The sequence below is a fragment of the Paramisgurnus dabryanus genome, chromosome 6 (genome assembly GCF_030506205.2).
Source record: "Paramisgurnus dabryanus chromosome 6, PD_genome_1.1, whole genome shotgun sequence".
Classification (NCBI taxonomy): domain Eukaryota; kingdom Metazoa; phylum Chordata; class Actinopteri; order Cypriniformes; family Cobitidae; genus Paramisgurnus; species Paramisgurnus dabryanus.
This window is the reverse complement of record NC_133342.1, coordinates 35,420,716-35,441,995: the sequence shown is the minus strand read 5'-3', so window position 1 is coordinate 35,441,995 and position 21,280 is coordinate 35,420,716. Positions and strand designations below refer to the sequence as shown.

The 21,280-nt window shown below is 38.3% G+C and overlaps 1 protein-coding gene across 2 annotated transcripts; it reads left to right on the top strand.

Moving 5' to 3' along the window:
• Positions 1–227: 227 nt before the first annotated feature.
• LOC135767456 (mannose-binding protein C) lies at positions 228–20,750 on the top strand. Of its 2 annotated transcripts, XM_065277182.2 has the most exons (6): positions 228–297; positions 2,898–2,931; positions 4,937–5,138; positions 5,238–5,324; positions 19,977–20,048; positions 20,137–20,750. In XM_065277182.2, the coding sequence occupies exons 3-6, from the start codon at positions 4,940–4,942 to the stop codon at positions 20,508–20,510; spliced, it is 732 nt and encodes a 243-aa protein (XP_065133254.1). In that variant the 5' UTR covers positions 228–297; positions 2,898–2,931; positions 4,937–4,939; the 3' UTR covers positions 20,511–20,750. The 2 variants fall into 2 exon arrangements, with proteins under 2 accessions (XP_065133254.1, XP_073671109.1); XM_073815008.1 differs by lacking the exon at positions 228–297 and having other exon boundaries at positions 2,790–2,931; positions 20,137–20,747.
• The last annotated feature ends 530 nt before the right edge of the window (positions 20,751–21,280 follow it).

Below are 21,280 nucleotides of genomic sequence, written 5' to 3'. Positions count from 1 at the left end.
CTCTGCTCTTTTAACATTGCAAATTGTTTTTGTTTGTAGCAGTTACAACTTGTATGTTGTTTGAGGAAGAGTCTATGATGTCATCTAAGCTTGGTTGTTTTTATGTTATGCTGCCTAATATTTAAATATGAAATGATTAAATAAGAATAAAATACTGAATTGCATAAGAGTGACACTCTATACTGATCTAATAAGACACTGTATTGAATAAGATTGCTGCAAATGTGTCAGCTGTGGTTTTTGCTTCAGAGACATCAACACTTTGGATACAAATCTCAACAATGGTGAGAGTAAATGGTAAGAAAGAGTTTTCTACAATCCTGGTACCCAGCATGCATTGCGGCATGAAGCTTTGTTGTTGATTGTCACCATTGTTGCATTTCATAGGCGGAGAATGTTCTGTAAATCTACGGACAGTGTTCTATAAATCTAAAGAATGTTCAGTTTTTGAATAAACAGAAATGTCTGTAAACAGTGTGTAAAAAGAGTGTAATAGTAACCAATAAACTATAAAATACACAAAAAAATCAACCAGCTAATAATAATCAATACACAAAAAACCACGGTTACTACACTTTTACTACAAAAAACATGTTTCATTTTCGTAAGGGCCCCTTAAATCAAACACTAGAGTTTTACAACACTTGAAGATGTTGTAATGATCTGCAGTTTAATGATCTTTTTGCCTTTAATACAGTTCTCGTCACTTCTTTGTCGTCATTTACCGTACTCACCCTCATGTTTTACTAGATCATGTTATTTTTCTCTCCATAAAGGTTACTTTAAAATATTTCCAGCTCTGAACAAATATGTTCAATCAAAGTGCACTTACATTTGACAAACACTGAGGACCTGGTTGCAAATAAAACCTTTAATCTGTTTTAAGTTTGAGTAACCCATGATAAAGGCATGAGTCACAGTGTCTTTTTGTTACATATCTGTCCTCTGTTCTAAGACTGAATAAAATTATAAAGTATTTAGTAGTAGTTTGTTGAAATTGTAAAGTCTGTGTACTGCGTTTGTGTCTTCAAAGATTAACTGATGATCTCTAGGACTGATCTGTTGGTAAGACTCGTGCCTTAAAGCCCGTACATTTTTGTAACTTTCTGTTTTTTCTGTTAGTTTTTTTATTATATTAATCTTACGACTCTACTGTGTGGGATTGGTGGAAGTTAATAGGGTTAGATTTGGGTGTAGAATTAGTATGAAAAACAGCAGTTCTGGCTTGATAGGATACAGCTACGGCCTAAATCACGTCAAATGTGGGGTTTAGGGGTAGAAATAGGATGAAAACAGTGCTCATCTGGTGAGATTTCAGATTTTGCACGCAATTGTATCCTTTCTAGCCTTCATCCCGCCACCACTATTCCTGCCCATGCTTTGTTTTTTGTTACTTAGATTTGAGTAAAGTAACATTTACCCAATCACAAGTGAGCGTTATAAATCAAATCATCTTTCATGCACGCACGTCTGGATGAGCTTCAAAGTTCAAAGGATAAGAGCGGGAAAAGCGCAGACCTGTTACTGCGTCGGCACAAGCGATCATTTCACATGCTTCAGATATTGCCAATTTAAATATTTAAGCACAAGACGACGCAAAACAGATTTACTCACATGCTGTTTGAAATTATGTGTGTGGCCGTGATCTTGCATCTCAAGGCTTTAGAGTGCTAACTGAGTTCATATGTTATTGCGTTCATATTTTCTTGCCCTCTTGCCACCCAAACAGCCCTGACCTGTCGAGACATGGACTCCACTAGACTTTTCCATCAGTAACAGCATTCACTTTTTTAGCAATTTCAACAATTTGGCCCTTGTCAAAGTTGTTCAGATCCTTTAGCTTGATCACTTTCTTGCTTCTAACACATGAAATTTGCAGACAAACACTTTTCCTTAAAGTTGATGTGTTAGAAGCAGGAAAAATGGGCAAGGGTAAGGATCTAAACTTTATACTTTGACAAGAGCCAAATTGTGATGGCTAGACCACTGGGTGAGAGCATCTCCAAAACTGCAGCTCTTGTGGGGTGTTCCTAGTCTGCAGGGGCCAGTACCTATTAAAAGTGGTCCGAGGAAGGAAAAGCGGTGAACCAGCCACAGGGTCATGGGCAGCCAAGTCTCAGTGATGCACCTACGTGGGGAGCGAAGGCTGACCTGTGTGGTCCGATCCAACAGACAAGCTACTGTAGCTGAAATTGCTAACAAGGTAAGGCTGGTTCTGATAGAAAGGTCTAGTGGAGTCCATGCCTCGACGGGTCAGGGCTGTTTTGGTGACAAAAGGGGGACAATATTAGGGAGGTGGTCCTAATGTTATGGCTGATCCGTGTGACTCAGCCCGCCCACTTGTAAGATGCCGGCTACACCCCTGCCAGAGACACAACATAGCCAACTTCACATTTATTACTGTAAATAATTCATTCACAAAATGTACTGGTCCTGGATCCCCCAGCCGCCTCCCCCTTACGAAAAATTAACCATGGTATTCAAAAACATAGTTAAACCAGGGTTACTGTGGTAAAACCATGGTTTTGCTAATACACCAAAAAACATGGTTACTACACTTTTAACACAAACATTTTTTTAATTTTCATAATGGCCCCTTATCACACTTGTTATCGTACTCACCCTCATGTTTTTCACAGATCATGTTATGTTTCTCTCCATAAAGGTTCCTTAAATATTTCCAGCTCTGAACAAATATGTTCCAATCAAAGTGCACTTACATTAGACAAACACTGAGGACCTGTTTGCAAATAAAACCTTTAATCTGTCTAAAGTTTGAGTAACCCATGATAAGGGCATGAGTCACAGTGTCTTTTTGTTACAAATCTGTCCTCTGTTCTGAGACTGACATGAATTAAAGATAGAGTATTTAGTAGTATTTTGTTCTGTGTCTACAGAGATTAACTGGTGATCTCCAGGACTGATCTGTTGGTAAGACTCATATGCCTTAAAGGTCGTACATTTCCGTAACTTTCTGTTTTTGTCTTTAAAGGGGACATATTATGAGATTTTTTTAGATGTAAACTAAGTCTTAATCTAGGTCTGAGCAAAAGTGTGCCGTTTTGGGCGTGTCATTTAAAATGCAAATGAGCGGCTGAAGTGCAAACACTGATCACAATGATGGTGGTTTGTTGTAATTGAAGCTCAATTGTGCTGTCAAGTCCTTCTTTTCTTTCTCTTTCTCTCTGAACTAAATGGCAGTGCTGTGGTTGGATATTGCAGATAAAGGGGGCGGTATTACCTTATTCTGACATCACAATAGGAGCCAAATTACAATGACCTATTTTTTCACATGCTTGCAGAGAATGGTTTACCAAAACTAAGTTTCTGGGTTGATCTTTTTCACATTTTCTAGGTTGATAGAAGCACTGGGGACACAATTATAGCAGTTAAACATGGAAAAAGTCAGATTTTCATAATATGTCCCCTTTAAAGGCAGGGTAGGCAGGAATTATCTAAAAAACTTTTTTACAAATTTGTTTAAACTGATTTTATATACAAATGCATAATTAAAATGTAAGTACACTGAAAAAGAGAGTATAAAACTCGAGTGTCTGTAGACCTCTCACGACTGTGTTAAACACAGTTAATTATTTCCATTCGGGACGAAACAAATGATTTGCTTGCGCGAATATCACTCTCTCTCGCGACCATGGCATCACCCGTTGCTATGGGATCTGCCCAGACATGCGCACACCCGATTGATTTGAACGTGCACGAGGCACTCTAGGAAGAGCAAAAGTATGGCAGAGAAAGTTCATTCACAACTCACAGTACCTGCATATCCAGTCAGTGAAGGCAAACAAGGCAAAAAAAGGAATAAACGAAGCAATCAAACGAGAGTAAATATCACGTGGCTTTTCCTCGAGTCTACGATGTGACGTAGCGGTATTGTCTCCGGAGTGTAGTTATCATCAGAGTCAACAATGCTTTCATCACGGAAACTCTTCCATGCAAAACACTGGCTTAATAGTGAGTACTAAAAGCCATCCTATCTGTTTATATTCATAGTGATAAAGTTAGGTGTATTATATGTGATTGTGACTTGATGTTATTACATGCACCGTGCTCCTTCCTCTCCGCTTGTCTGAGGTAAATCCTTCTCCCAGCAAAGCTGTCGGTGTCTCGCGTTCATGTGTTTTGGGGGCGTGGCTTTAGAAGAAACCCAGAAGGGAGGGGGTGGAGTGAATGGAAAAATGAGCTGTGTTTAAAGGGGTCATATGATGAAAATGTTAGCATTGCCACTTTGTAGGTTTGAGCAAAAATGTGTCGTTTTGGGTGTGTTTTTTAAAATGCAAATGAGCTGATGAAGTGCAAACACTGATCACAATGATGGTGGTTTGTTGTAATTGAAACTCTATTGTGCTGTCAAGTCCAAAAATGTGTCGTTTTGGGTGTGACTTTTAAAATGCAAATGAGCGGCTGAAGCAGATACTAATCACAATGATGGTGGTTTGTTGTAATTCAAACTCAATTGTGCTGTCAAGTCCTTCTTTTCTCTCTCTTTCTCTCTGCACTAAACGGCAGTGCAGTGGTTGGAGAGTTCAGATTAAGGAGGCGGTATTATTCTAATAAGATATCCTTATGACATCATAATGAAAGCCAAATTTCAATGACCTATTTTTGCTCACACCTACAAAGTGGCAATGCTAACATTTTCATCATATGACCCCTTTAAAACAGTGGTAAGAGGTCTACAGACACTCGATTTTTATACTCTCTTTTTCAGAGTACTTACATTTTACTTATGTATTGGTATATAAAGAAAGTTTAAACAAATTTGTAAAAAAGTTTTTTTAGCTAATTCCTGCCTATCCTGCCTTTAACTTTGTTTAACATTCAATAAAGAAAATGTTACATTTACTCATTATTTGAAACAAAATAAAATGTTCAAACATCATCATTTAAAATATTCAAATGTTTCCATGTCAAACAGCAAATGGCGGTGTTAAAGCATTATCTTTGTGCGGCACTGATCCTAATACAGTTTGTGCCGGATCTATTGGCTGCTTCGGACAGCAGCTGTCCAGCCTTAGCTGGGGTGCCTGGTACACCTGGACACAACGGCAGCCCTGGTAGGGATGGTAGAGACGGAAGAGATGGTTTTCCTGGGCTAAAAGGGGAGAAAGGAGATCCAGGTTTATGCTTTGTACTTTTGTTTGTTTATTGTGTATAATTTAGTTTAATGCTTTAATGATTTAGTTCTAATGCTTTAGTCATTACTCTCTGCACTGCAGGAATTGGTGCACAGGGACCTCCAGGCAAAATGGGACCCGCAGGTTTAATAGGCCCTAAAGGAGAAAAGGGAAATTCAGGTCTCCCAGGTAAAATAAAAACACGGCCGAATTATTCCAAATGAAAAAATATTATTATGCCTGCCATTGTAATCATTATCAAACACAATAGACAATAACTGGAAAAAGACATATTTATTCTTGAAATTTATTCTTTAAATGTGACTTATTCACTATATTTATACAAATTTAAATACACAGGAAAATCCCCAGTGTTCAATTAACTCTACCAGTGTTAAATAAACACTATTTGGTGTTTATATAATCCACACCAGGATCGGTGTTAAAAAAACTGGTGTTAAAAATATAACTGAATCAGTGTTAAAGTTAATGAGATAATGAAGTGATGATTAAGACATTAATGGTGAACACCTGCTGGTCATTCAAATCAATTACATTTTGGACATTTTCCTGTCTCTAAATTTTTATTTTGATGACTCGTTTTCTGGAGAAAATACTAAAATAATAAAGAAAGACAAATTATTAAATGCAATAGATGAATACTGTTGGGTGTATGCCTCCAAAAGCTGCAATCTTTCACGTTTGCCTCTCTATCAGCATCTCTGTTTGAAAAATAAAATGATAACTTGCAGAGTTATTTTCTAAATGGATAAGTTTAACTTCTAAACAGCTGTCAGAACAAAATACAAGTGCTCAACTATTCTAGTATCCACACGCGTGATTTAGTAGACAAATATTCTCTCTGATGTGATGTCTCACAAGTCAAATAGACATTTATCACAAAATGTAGCACATTAAATCTTAAAGGGGACATATTATGAAAATCTGACTTTTTCCATGTTTAACTGCTATAATTGTGTCCCTAGTGCTTCTATCAACCTAGAAAATGTGAAAAAGATCAACCCAGTAACTTAGTTTTGGTAAACCATTCTTTCCAAGCATGTGAAAAAATAGGTCATTGTAATTTGGCTCCCATTGTGATGTCAGAATAAGGTAATACCGCCCCCTTTATCTGGACTATCCAACCACAGCACTGCCATTTAGTGCAGAGAGAAAGAGAAAGAAAAGAAGGACTTGACAGCACAATTGAGTTTCAATTTCAACAAACCACCATCATTGTGATCAGTGTTTGTGTCACAAGGTGACGATCTTTTCAGGGGCGGAACCGAAAATTGGGAAAGTTCGGTTCCGCCCGGAAGTTTCCATCCGGACCGGGAAAGAGAGACACCGGACTTCCGGTAGCGTCGCGAGAGCTAATATCAACAAATCGAGCGCAGCTGTGTGCAGTTAAGAGGAACGCCGGGTGATTGGAGGACACGAGCATACAGGGCAGTATTTAAGATCAGTCTAAATCACAGTTTGTGTGGTTGGTGTGTGTTGAAGTGCTGAGTTGTGCTCGCCCGATACACGGTTGGTGGCTGTTTACGCTCTCTCTCTTTCTTAGACTGAAGTTGGATGTTGATGAAGACATAGTGAACCTTATAGGTCGAAGAACGATCGAAATTCGACATATATCGAGAGAAACAAAGGGGAAGGAAACGTATTGTTGTGAGTACACACCTGTGGAGAGGTGGTGATTTACCGGAAGTGTAGCATAACCCGGTTGGCGAAAGAAACCGCCCTGTCAGTGCGTTTGGAGTGTTTGCAGCGTGAACTGAAGCAGTGAAACGTGGGACGAAGAAAGTGCAACAGTCGTGATTAACAAACCATTCTATTGGAAACAAATTTTATATTGACTTGTATTTTCAGTGAGTACCTCCAGGCAATGGAGGGCGGCCCTACCCCTGAGATAGCGTGGTGGGTGAGCCGAAGGAACCTTTTACTGAAGCAAGTACAGCAACGAAACGAGCAACTAGGCCGTATTATCCATCGCCGTATTCGCCCAAGGTGAAGTGGAGGAAGACAGGCGTCCTTTGTGTACACCTGAGTGTGGTGGGTGAGTCCGTGTGCTGTAGAAACTTTCACTTTGAAGTTGTGCTGTGTATTGCTGTGGATTGCTGTGCAATTGCTGTGTGTCTTGTCAGACGTACCCCCGCTTTCATTCATTTCGCAGAGGAAAGACGAAGAGGCTAACGGCCCTAGAGAGACCTGTATATTATATGCTGTGAGCGTGCTTCAGTTTCAAAACAGCGGTGTGGTGCCCGGGAACGAGTTCCCGTCCGAACATTGGGCGGGTTTTTGGAGAGTGGCGGTGAAGAACAGAACGGTTGGCATTTGTGTGAGTATGATCACGGGCCCTTTATGTTGATACTTTACCTGTGGGGTTCTCATTGTCGCAGAGAGAGAGGTAAAGGAGTTCAGCCGTCCCGGGGTCTCTACAAAGGGGCGCCCCTGTCCAGTGTTCGATCGCCCAACGGGTAGCGAGGAGAGGGCAGCGCTCGACCCGGTGAGACGGTGTGCCGTTTCGCCCCTCTGCGGCTATTGAGTTCGCCGAGAGGGTTCGCCCCCGGCGCCACCTAGGAACTGTCGCCCCATCTGATACATCGCAAAGACCAGCTGTCGTAAGTCCGCCACCTTGTAAAGTTGTATACTAACCTGTTAAGCCCATTGATCGACAGAGACGGAGAGTGTGCTGCACACATTTGCACGAGAAGAACCACTGTTGTTAACCCCGTACTTACTGTATTTTACACCCAGAGAGAGGTGAGAGCCATCCAAGTCAGATTAACTGTGTCTATGTGTCCCAGCCGCTGCCTGTGGAGAAAGAGAACGAGAGTGAGCACCAAGAGAACGAGCTGTGTGAAACCTGTACTTACCAAGAGCTGTAGCCAGCGAAGAGGTGAGAGCCATCCAAGTCAGATTAACTGTGTCTTTGTGTCCCAGACGCTGCCTGTGGAGAAAGAGAACGAGAGTGAGCACCAAGAGAACGAGCTGTGTGAAACCTGTACTTACCAAGAGCTGTAGCCAGCGAAGAGGTGAGAGCCATCTAAGTCAGATTAACTGTGTCTTTGTGTCCCAGCCGCTGCCTGTGGAGAAAGAGGAGAGTGAACAAACGACAAAGAACTGTACGAGCCCGAGCGGTGAAGTTCCCGCGAAGTGGAATACAGGTACGCAGACAGGAGATTAACTTCGACAACTCATACTGTTTTACCTCTCCATCCAGGAAGGAAAAGGAGGGCGCAACGGATAGCGGGGACAGGCAGGAGCCTGCTTTCTACGTCTCCCTTGGGCCTATAGCGCCTTGGACCCCCGTTGTCGTCCCCCCCCTTTCTGTCACTCGCTTGGCCATAGCTTGCCTGCCCTGCAAGTAAGCCTACAATGGCCCTTTATGGGCCCACTTAGGGCTAGTCTAAGGGCCCCGCACAGGTTTGCTCATTGGCAAAACGTTGGCCCTTTAGCGCTGGCCCTGCGCGGGCAGCCCTCACTTAGCCCCCAGGAAGCCCTCATACAGAAAAATCCCCAGAGTTAAATGAACACTGCTGGATGTATATATTGTCCCATCTTACAGAGTGTTAAAAAGTAACAATGAAGCAGAATTAAAAGCTGTGTTATCCTCTTTCTCAACATCTCTGTCTGAAATCTAAAATTGCATTTCACATCTTACTTTAGAGTCATTTTCTTAACTTATGTTAGGATGTTGGCTGTTTCATTTAAAGTCACCATTATTGTGATCAGTGGTTGTTTTAATTGGACTTTGACTCTTGACCGTTGGCATGTTAGTGTGTTCTAAGTGCTATATCTAAGTGTGTTTAAAACACATGTTATAGCAAAGAAAAGGCAATTGTAGTTAAATATTGATGGTTGATACATAAACATTATCAAACATAATCATTTAATGAACAGATTTATTAATATAGTTTCCCGCCCCATCAGAAGCATCCTTTTCTGTTAATAATGAAATACTACAGTGTAAGGTCCAGAACTCTCATAGCAGTTTATCATTCTGAAGGATTTTGATAGTGTGCACATAAACATTAACCACTGCACAATGTAGATGCACAGACATCAAGAATCAGAGTATGAATCTCAACAATGGTGACAAAGAAAATGGTAAAAAAGGTCATTATTTATTCATGCCGCAGTGCATTCTGGGAGTCCTGGATGAGATTTGTAATTTGTTGATACCCAGCATGCATTGCAGCATGAAGCTTTTCATTTTATTGTCACCATCATTGTGATTCATACTCTGATTCTTGATATTTGTGTGTCTACGTTGTAGAGCAGTTAATTTTAAGTGTCAGTGTTTCAAAATTCTTCAGAAAGACAAACTGCTAAGAGAGAGCTCAATCTCATCCTATAGTATCACATTGTCAGAGAAAGATCGAGTCGTGTCTGTCTGCGTCCTGCAAGGCGGAGGCGTCAGTTGTAGTAGGCGTGTCTTGTATTAGGAGGCGTGTCTTGTACTTTTTTAAATCACGGTCCACCACGCGAGATCTTCCCGATCCATTACCCACAGTAGATGGCGGTATTGCTCTTTCAAGAATGCGAGCCGCCAATAAGCTCGAAGAAGAAGAAGAAGAGAGCTCCCTCTTTCGCGGTAAATTTTTTAGATCACGCATCACGCGAGGAAGTTAAGATGATGTCGGTAAGTACGAAAGAAGTGGATTAACAAGAATTAATGTTTTGTTTTTACAAGCTGTTTTGTTTATCTTGTGTTTGTGCTACTGTTTAACATTCTTAACGAACTATTTTAACTTTGCCATAAGTACCGAATTATGTATATTGCATCATAGCTCCTGAACCGAACATAATAACACAGAAAATGTGTTGTCTATGTTTTGTTGGTCAAGGATTATAGCGATAACTGTTCAGGTGAATAGTTAATGGTCAATTCAGTGACGTTGTGAGCAGGGGGTCACAGTATCTGAGAACCTAGGCTAGACTTTATAATATATAACTTATGTCATGTTTAAGGTCATATGATATTGAATATTGTTCTACTCTTTACAGTCACTGTATTGTTAGTGTTAATGAACAAAGGATTGCGTTTTACAACTCTACACAACATGCATGCAACATGCATGATATTATAAAGTCTAGCCTAGGTTCTCAGATAGTGTGATTTCCTTCTCACAAATTCACCATGAACTTTGACACATTTGTAATTAACAGTATGCACCTATTTTCCAATAAGGGTATGGCCCTTAGGAGGTGGTGGTGTATCATGTTGATGGAGAACTTCCAACTAGACAAGTACTTATTTAACATTAGGGCATTTACAGATTCTCACATGATTTAACACTTAATAGCAGGATTTATGCTTCCGGTTATTGCATTTCTAATAATATTTGTATTTACACTCTTATTTCCCTCCACTACCTCATTTAGCCACGACAAGCATTTTGCACATTGGACCAATAAGTCCATGGATCTCCTAAAAGGTCATCGGCAGCCTGTTATGCATCTGAGGAAGTGCAAGTTAAAGGAGATTGAGGTAATGGGTTTGCCTTTCATAGAATGCTTGGTCGTAAACACAGATGATGGTTGCTTGTACATTTGCTAGATGAAAAAGTAAACATTGTGAACACAAAATTATTGGCTTTTATTAGTTACACCTGCGCTTACTTTGCTACTTCCTGGAAAAACTGACTTAACTGCCTGCTGCAACATGGGTCCATTAACCAGAAATGATACCAGGAATAGAATTAAAATAGTTTCAACACACTATACTAAGTTTTGCACATAGAACATCAAGACCTACACTGTAAAAAATTGCTGTTAAAAAACAGCCAAATTTAACAGTATGATTCTGTTTTTTAACAAAAACAGAAGTATACTGTTAAATTCTGCATTCTGTAAAAAAACAGTTTTCAGAATAATGTGAATTTCCAGCCCTGAGAGTCCACCGTTTAAGACTGCGTCCCAAATCACACCCTACACCCTCATTCACTATTCCCTACATAAGTTTCCTTATGATCCACCTGAAATCAAGTCAATGAGTTCAGATACTGAAGCATTAATGATGGAAACCTGCTGCTAATAAACAGAATCACTGAAGAAAAGATAAACAAAAAAAGAGAAGAGATGAGCAGAAACACTTACAGACACAAAGACTTTGATGAACATCAACTGAAAATAACACAACACATTAAATCTCTCCATATATCACCAGAGGAGAATTAAACATTTACACAAACACCATTACCATCTTCACTTATAAACCACTTTTAATTTTAAGACTTTATTTCTGTTATACATCTACAATAGTTCTTACTGAGAACAAACAGGTGTTTACTAGACTTTACAAGCATTTTCTTTAAAGTCACCATTATTGTGATCACTGTTTTCATTAGTTGGGCTCTTGACTTGGTTTGCAGTTTTGTTGCTGTAACTGTGTCTTTATGATGCATGTTTGTTATGGCAACGAAAACCAAGAGATGATAGACACTTGTGAGGTTGGATGTCTGATTATTGATCAGTAGTTTGTCTTACCAGCCTTATGAAGCTTAATCATAAAAATTAGTTGTTTTTAGGAATGTTTATGAATAAGTATTTACATATTTGATTCAGAATCATTACATGAATTATTAGTATAACAGTAATCTGATAGCTTGACAGAGTTGCCTACAAATGCATTTTTGCAAACATGAAACCAGTCCTCAGATGACACTCACAGACATCAAGAATCAGCCTACGATTCTCAACTAGGGTGACAAAAGAAAATGGAAAAACAGTTCATCGGCCTAATGAGTTTTGTACTATGCTGATACCCAGCATGCATTGCAGCATGAAGCTTTTCATTTGATAGTCACCATTGTTGAGATTCATAGCCTGATTCTTGATGTCTGTGTGTGTAGTATGCTTGTGTTTTTTAATTTCATTTAATCCCGATGTTTTTAAGATTCCTCTGGCTACCTCAACACTCAGTTTCTGTCACATTATAAGACTACTATAAGGGGCTGCCACCCATCTAATCACTTATGAGCTTCTGTATAAATCTGTAAATTACTTTTGACTCATGAGACTTACACCATAACAGTCATTAGTTAGTGATAATACTTTATTTATACTTTTTTGCCATATTCAATGTCTTTCAAATCACATTGATAAGCATGAATAAATATAACACCAAAGGGCAAACCCAAGGATCAAGAGTCCTACTAAAGTAAACACTGATCACGAGAATGGTAACTATTATTTAGGGATTAGACTATTAGACTAGAGCTGTCCAAACTCAAAACAACTTGCACTGACATATTTTAAAATACATCAGTGAACTTTGTTTCGCCTGAAAATGCACAAGTAATGTTTTTAGTTAGGCATGTTTGTTAAAACTTGTTAAATTTCCTAATTAAACTATTCCTGGTTTAAGATAATACCTGTTTAGGAAACCACACCTTATGATTTATTTCTCAGTAAGAGCTAATGTACATATAAAATAAAATCTAACTGGTTTGTAATAAGTGAAGATGGTAATGCTGTTTGTGGAGTTGTTTGATGATCTTCTTGTGAGATCTTAGAAAATCTGAGTAAGTTTGAGTCTCTTCTAAGTCTGTAAGTTGAGTTTCTGCTTGTTTTCTCTTTAATTCGGTTCGTGTTCATCTTTCATTCAGTGATTGTGTTTGTTAACAGCAGCTGTTCATCATTAACTCAATCATCACTTCATTATCTCATTAACTTCAACATTGGGTCTGTTTCTTTTACTCTTTGTAGTGTGGACACATTAAGCAGTGTTCTTTTGACACCAAGGATTTTGCGATGGGGTTTAAAGGGTTAAATATGTAAGATATAAAAACACAGAATGCTAATGTTTTTTAACAGTCCGAAGGAGACCGTAAAAAAACATTATCTTGCTGGCAACCAAGCTGCCAGTTGATTACTGTTATTTAACAGAATGTGCTGTTAAAAAACAGAAAACTTAACAGTCAAATTTGCATACAGAAATATGTTAATTTCACACAGACATTAGAGAAAAGTCCTTGTATTTTGTTTTTAAAAATCATGTGAACTTAAAAACTGTTCAGGGGATTTACACAAGATGATAATGTGAGAGATCTCTTAGTGTTTAATGTTTTGTTTTGTTAGGATTTGACTCAGTTTTTGGGTTACCATTGTGCTGAAGAGTAGTGTGGTTGTTTAGGTCAAGGATGGGCAGTAGATCATCGATGTTATGCTGCCTGTTGTTTTATTTTAAAGCAGTAACTTTGTAGTTTGCTCATGATGAACTACATGAGATTTGTGTGAAAGTTTGAATGTTTGCAGTTCAATTTTAGAAGTAATATTTGTTTTCAGTGGACTCAAATTAATTAAGTTCACAATACTAACACCACCATGTAAATATATATATTTATAAACTTGAATGGATCAGGCAATTGGTTTCCTAAATGAAATGAGTTGCTTTCAGGGCATTATAACATTAACATACTGTTAAAATAGGGGAGCTGTAAATTAACGGAAGTAGAACTGTATTTTAACAGAGGCAGAACCGTAAAATAACATTATCTTGCTGGCAACCAAGCTGCCAGTTGATTACTGTTATTTAACGGCACAATTTTTTACAGTGTAGCTAGGCCGTGCCGCCTAGTGTAGGGTGGCCATTCATGCCAGTTCCGCCGGACACGTCCCGAACATGTTTTCGGGTTCGTTCTCCAGAAGTCGCGTTGGTCGACCGCATACGTCATCAAGGTTTAATATTTCGGGTTTAATTTCAGAAAAGCAACCGTTATATTTCAAGGTAAGAATGAAACTACAATGATTGTATGTCTTAAAAGAAATACATTTTAATTTTCTAATGTATTTTAACTGAAATGTGAGAACCTTGATGACGTATGCGGTCGAGCAACGCGACTTCCGGAGAACGAACCCGAAAACATGTTCGGGACGTGTCCGGCGGAACTGGCACGAATGGCCACCCTAGCCTAGTGGCTCCGCTCGACTTCAATTTCATTCCACCACATACGTAGTGAAAGCGGATGGTCATATCAGGCTAAGTAAGGCCATCCTCACAATATACACAGTACACTTACCCCCCCACCCCTGCCACAACAGCTCTGCCCATCCTCAGTAAGCCCCCCTCCATTCTTTGTATATTCGTACCCTCTTCTGTATTGTATTCCCTTTAATCTGAAACTATTGTACAAAGTACAATTCACAATAAACATAAAAATACCTGTTGTAACTCGTCCTTTGTATTCTATCAGGCCTTGAGCGTGGAAGAGCAAGGACAGAGGCTTCCTGTGACTTTGGTTGATGGCCCCAAGGTCACTTTTCTTTATCATCAAATAAGCTTTCTAGTGCAAAAGCATCACAAAATGCAAACAAGTTTGTGTTGTCTGTTTCAGGCTTTGAGAGTGGAGGAAGAAGAGGAGCCACCACCAGTGAAAACAATGGTAACATATTTTACTATTTAAGACTGGCAAATAGCACAAAGGATTAGTAATGGTATAAAAGGACATACAGTGAATTTTGTCAAACTTTAGATCTAGTTATTGTAAACAGAATGTTGACCCAATTCTGAATGTTCTCTGCAAAAATGTAGTCATGACCGTGATGTTCCACTTCTGATTTTAGTCAGCCTATTTCTTTGTTGGTATGACACATAGATCTTCCAGAATAATTGAAGTTTAGTACAAAAATTACTGTTATGGAGAAGCAATATTTAGTATGAAAGGTGGTGGTGTGGCCAACTGGTAAATGTTATTATAAATGCAAAATGGTCACAAATTAATGCCAATGAATAGATGACATGTGAAGGCTTTCTCATAACTATCCTCCTGTTAGTGAGATTTTTCTTGTCTTGTTTCTATCATCAGTAATATTTATTTTAATTCATTGTTTTTTACCTCATGCAGAATATTGAAGACATGCAGGAAGCGAGCAATTTGGTAACACAGCTGAAGGAACAGAACCTCTTCAAATGTGAGGTCCAGGTGCCACGCTTCCTTGGCATGGAAGACAGCGAGGCTGTAGAGTCACTGGAGAATTTCATTTTTAATGGTGACACCTTTAATGCTGATGAAAAGCATAAAATTATGGATCCGTTCGTTTTTAATTTTGAGTATTTTGAGGACATGGAATTGTTTTTTCAAAAAATTGAAAATACAACGATTAAAGTCCATTGTGGCTTGTTAAACCATCTTAAATGAATGTGTTCAATGAGAAATGTGTTACATGAGAAACGTCTTAAATGAATGTGTTCAATGAGAAATGTGTTACATGAGAAACGTCTTAAATGAATGTGTTCAATGAGAAATGTGTTACATGAGAAACGTCTTAAATGAATGTGTTCAATGAGAAATGTGTTACATGAAAAACGTCTTAAATGAATGTGTTCAATGAGAAATGTGTTACATGAAAAACGTCTTAAATGAATGTGTTCAATGAGAAATGTGTTACATGAGAAACGTCTTAAATGAATTTGTTCAATGAGAAATGTGTTACATGAGAAACGTCTTAAATGAATGTGTTCAATGAGAAATGTGTTGCATGAGAAACGTCTTAAATGAATGTGTTCAATGAGAAATGTGTTACATGAAAAACGTCTTAAATGAATGTGTTCAATGAGAAACGTCTTAAATAAAAATGAATTATTAATCTGCTGTCTGTTTGTTAAAGGTGTTTATTATTATTAAAACGGGGACATAGGGAAGGAGGTTGTTGTAACGCATTGATTTACAATAATTAATTTGCAATGTTTACGTGTGTGTGTGTAAACACTGTGTCGTATGTAAGCTTATGATGTTTATGCATGTTTATAATGTACAATTGACTGTGTGCTGTGTTTGTATCTCATACCGGTTTGATTTGTAAATATACAAAGAACAAGATGATAAATAGACTCATAAGGCACTTCTTTAATTTATTGTTAATTATAATAATACCCCTGGCTTAGTGTCATTTTCTTTTGTGGATTTAAATATCTGATTGGAAATGCCACTTTCACTTATTATTAATCCCTGGAAGAATAAATATATAGATTTTATTAATACAAGGAATTAATAAATTAATTTATTGCTTTTAATTAACCAGCAGAATCCCAGTGCAAAAACACTCCACCCATACGTTTTATGCATAAATATGCACAATGTACCGACACCGTTTTAATAGCCTCTCTAATTACACAAAACTGAATGAATCTGCATTAAGAAAATGAAATTTACCATTAAAAGGCTTTTCGTTGTTGATGTGCTTCTGACTTCGAGGAAGATCTCGCGTGGTGGACCGCGATTTAGAAAAGTACAAGACACGCCTCTTCCTACTACAAGACACGCCTACTACAACTGACGCCTCCGTCTTGCAGGACGCAGACAGATACTGTTGGAAAGATCCGTCTGATAAGTGTGCAAACAAATAATTAATACATACGTTTTTATATGATGATGTTCAGACTTTATTTACTGAACTGACCACCACCAAAGGATTGCATGCTGCCATAACAAACATGTTTTAAACACACAAAGTTATAGCAATCAAAAGACTGAACAAGGCAAGAGTCAAGTTTAACTAAATCAACCACTGATCACAATAGTGGTGACTTTAAATGAAACAAAATCTCAACCTAAAGTAAGAAAATGACTCTACCAATAAGATGTAAAAATGCAATTTTAGGTTTCAGACAGAGAAGGTGAGAGAAAGGATAACAGCGCTTTTAATTCTGCTTCATTGTTTTACCTTTTTAACACTCTGTAAGATTGGGACAATATATACATCCAGCAGTGTTCATTTAACTCCGGGGATTTCTCTATTTGAGGGCTTCCTGGGGGCTAAGTGAGGGCTGCCCATGCAGGGCCAGCGCTAAGGGGCCAACGTTTCGCCAGTGAGCAAACCTGTGCGGGGCCCTTAGGCTATGCCCATACAGGCCCATCGTAAGCTTACTTGCAGGGTGGAAGGCAGAGCAGGAGTTTAGTTTTAATTGCCCTTTCCCCATTTCCCCAAGTCTTTTTAAATATTTAAATAAATAAAGATTGTTCATATATTTTACCTGTTCTCGTTGTTGTCTGGTCATTGGGTTGGCTTTGGGGACCTACCCCTGCAAGTAAGCCTACGATGGCCCTTTATGGGCCCACTTAGGGCTAGTCTAAGGGCCCCGCGCAGGTTTGCTCATTGGCAAAACGTTGGCCCTTTAGCGCTGGCCCTGCACGGGCAGCCCTCACTTAGCCCCCAGGAAGCCCTCATACAGAAAAATCCCCAGAGTTAAATGAACACTGCTGGATGTATATTGTCCCATCTTACAGAGTGTTAAAAAGTAACAATGAAGCAGAATTAAAAGCTGTGTTATCCTCTTTCTCAACATCTCTGTCTGAAACCTAAAATTGCATTTCACATCTTACTTGTAGAGTCATTTTCTTAACTTATGTTAAGATGTTGGCTGTTTCATTTAAAGTCACCATTATTGTGATCAGTGGTTGTTTTAATTGGACTTTGACTCTTGACTCGAGTGTAAGTTAGTGTTTTTGTGGCTGCTATAGCTAAGTGTGTTTAAAACACATGTTATAGCAAAGAAAAGGCAATAGTAATTGAATATTGATGGTTGATACATGAACAACATCAAACATAATCGTTTAATGAACAGATTTATTAATATAGTTTTCCCCCCTCATCAGAAGCATTCTTTTCTGTTAACAATGAAATACTGCAGTGTAAGGTCCAGAACTCTCATAGCAGTTTATTATTCTGAAGGATTTTGATAGTTTGCACATAAACATTAACCGCTGAATGATGTAGATGCACATACATCAAGAATCACTCTGCTATAACAAACATGTCTTAAACACACAAAGTTATAGCAATCAAACGATTGAACAATGTAATAGTCACGAGTCAAGTTTAACTAAATCAAACACTGATCACAATAGTGGTGACTTTAAATGAAACAAAATCTCAACCTAAAGTAAGAAAATGACTCTACCAATAAGATGTAAAAATGCAATTTTAGGTTTCAGACAGAGATGGTGAGAGAGAGGATAACAGCGCTTTTAATTCTGCTTCATTGTTACTTTTTAACACTCTGTAAGATTGGGACAATATATACATCCAGCAGTGTTCATTAAACTCTGGGGATTTCTCTATGTGAGGGCTTACTGGGGGCTAAGTGAGGGCTGCCCATGCAGGGCCAGCACTAAGGGGCCAACGTTTCGCCAGTGAGCAAACCTGTGCGGGGCCCTTAGGCTATGCCCATACAGGCCCATCGTAAGCTTACTTGCAGGGACTCGAGGTGGAAGTTGAGAAGGGGCGTGGTTTTAGCTAAACCGTAGCCAGCCCCTGGGCGTGACATTTTCACTTCAGCCGCTCATTTGCATTTTAAATGACACACCCAAAACGGCACACTTTTGCTCAGACCTAGATTAAGACTTAGTTTACATCTAAAAAAAATCTCATAATATGTCCCCTTTAATGGTTTGACTAGTTGGTAAACTGAACTCTTGAACAAATACATTTTTGGTTTCCTAATCTACGTGTTGTTTATTTTGCTTGTTATATAAATCAACTATTTTTAAAGGACTTCGTTGTTATTTATTCTTAGTGGAGTTTACTGGAAAGTTAAGTGTGTTCCACGAAAGCCGCGTGTTTATGTTGTTACTGCTGAAACTGTCTATAGACACCGTGTGCCTCTGTCCCAATCACAGTCATGCAGATATATCAAACCCCTACTCAAGCAATATTGCTTTAATATAATATACAATGTAATATAGTTTAATATAGATGTAAGAGCTGTCATATTCTTCATTTAACATGATTCATTTAATTTTATATTTGTTACTTCATCTAAGTGTACTTAACTGTGCTATTTTGAGACACTTATTTTAAAACACTAGAAATCTATTTACTGGTATTGTATACTTTTTAGGTGCATTGAAGTACCAAAGTAGAACCATACACCTTATATTAGTATATTTGTAGTGCTTAACTTTTACAAAATACTTAGTACATTCAAGTATAATTATTTTTTACCTGGGATCTTATTCTGTTTGAACCTTTTTGCCATTTACACTTAAATACACACTCTTTAGTCTTTCTATACGTTTTGGGGGTGGACATTATATTATACACTATTTATTTTATCACAATTTGTAAACTCTTTACTGTTAGGGTGGATAATTAATTTATTTTCATGCAACAATGCTTATTATATTATATTAATCGTTTTAATAAGCAACATTATATAAACAAGAACTTTGTTTAGTGCTCTTATGAATGTTTTTAGCATGACTTATTATGTTAAATGCTAACTCCTAAACTGAATAAAATAAAATAGCCTTCTTCATAATGCTTACATATTTGACATATTTCACTGCTCTACATCTTTGTACCAGTGTTATTTTCTACTGATTTTTAGTGTTAAAAGCATTTATTACATACATCATGATGATTATTGCGTGTGTCTTACATGTATTATCATGTCAGCAATAACCTTTCCACGCTGAATAATGCTGAATGACGGCATTTGATCACTGTTTAGGTGCTGGTCACCCTGTGTTGCCAGATATTAGCACGAAAACACACAAAATGGGGACGGGTGGTCACCCTACTGTGGGCGCATGCCAGCATTCCTTCAGCTGAGCGTCGTTGTTGGTTCGTTGTTGTGGTATTTGTCCTGCCCCTCCTGCTTTGTGATTGGACAGCTGACTGAAAGTGACATTGACGAGCTAACCGTTTTTCAAAATCAGGGTGCTCAGCGCTGGTCGTGGAACAAAATCTCCAGCTGCTGCCGTTTTTGAAAAGCACAGCGCTTCCATTGAAAACAATTGAAAACTTACGCCGGCCACAGGCATAAATGCTTTGGTGTACACGACCCCTTCTCCACTGTTTGTTCTAACAGCTGCTAAATTGCATCTTTTACAGGTGGTGATGTTCAACACACATTAACTGCAGATGTCAAATACCTTACAGAGAGACTCACTGTGGTAGAAAAAGGTAGATCAAGTAAATGTGTTCAATCAAGTGAAAATAATTCACATAAAATATCTGAAGCTCATAAGCATCTTTTATTTTTCTTGTTTAGTCCTAGGATTTCAGACCTTCAAGAAAGTTGGAAAGAAATATTTTGTGTCTGATGGGCTGGTGGCAAATTTTGAAAACGCACAAATCTTCTGCTCTGACGCTGGGGCTAAAATTGCTCTGCCGAGAAATGAAGATGAAAATAAAGTGCTTGTGTCAATGAACAACATACCTAAATCTATGTTCATTGGTGCAACAGATAAAGAGAAAGAAGGACTTTTTGTAGACATGGATAACCAACCTCTAACTTTTACAAAATGGAGAACAAATGAGCCAAATGATTATAAAGATCAAGAGGACTGTACAGTTGCTGAAATAACTGGTGGATGGAATGATGTACCCTGTTCTGCTAAGGTAAATGTGGTGTGTGAACTTTGAATACGTTACCAGACAGATTTTGAAATTGCGATTAATCTCATTTCCTCTTAATCATTTATTAATCAGTAACAATAAAGACGATGATACTCTCTTGTGAGATCATTTTATTATAGTGGCTTGTGGAAGATTTACAACACATCACTATAGGAATGTTTAAATATCCATGGGCGTAGATTTAGGGTGGGACGCTAGGGACATATGTCCCTACCAATATTCAGGGGAAGACTGAATTGTCCCTAGCAATAATTTTGACCAAACAATTAATCTGTATTTATATATAACCACTGATGTCCATCTTATTCTTGTGTTTTCTATTTTTTACTATTATATTTTTTTCAGGAATCATTTAAATGAGAATAGAAATCTTTTGCAATCCCGTTCCGTAAAAATAGCGCTCTATGTGGTACACAAACGGTTAACAGCTTTCGTTCTCTGCAATGCCCGCGTCCGTAACTCACATTGCTAATATGATTGGCTTTGCATTTCTTTAGTCCCGCCTCTCTAACGCACATTGCTAATATGATTAGATTAGCATTTCTTGAGTCCCGCCTCTCTAACTCACATCACTTTATGATGGGCTTTGTCTTTACTCGCTACGTGTGATAGGAACCGCACTAAAGCATTACGGCAGTCGTATTCAATGTCATTTGCATAGAGCTTTTTATATGCCTGTTTCTTCATAATTAACTTTTGATCAAATGTTTCAATGATTTGTAGAGTAGAATTAGTGATGAGCGAGTCACCCGAAACTCGGATCATTTAACCCGATC

Coding starts and splice junctions, on each gene's coding strand:
- LOC135767456 (XM_065277182.2), top strand. CDS start 4,940: ATGGCGGTGTTAAAGCATTATCTTTGTGCGGCACTGATCCTAATACAG. Junction 5,325..19,976: donor GGGAAATTCAGGTCTCCCAG/GTAAAATAAAAA, acceptor CATCTTTTACAG/GTGGTGATGTTCAACACACA. Junction 20,049..20,136: donor ACTCACTGTGGTAGAAAAAG/GTAGATCAAGTA, acceptor TTTCTTGTTTAG/TCCTAGGATTTCAGACCTTC.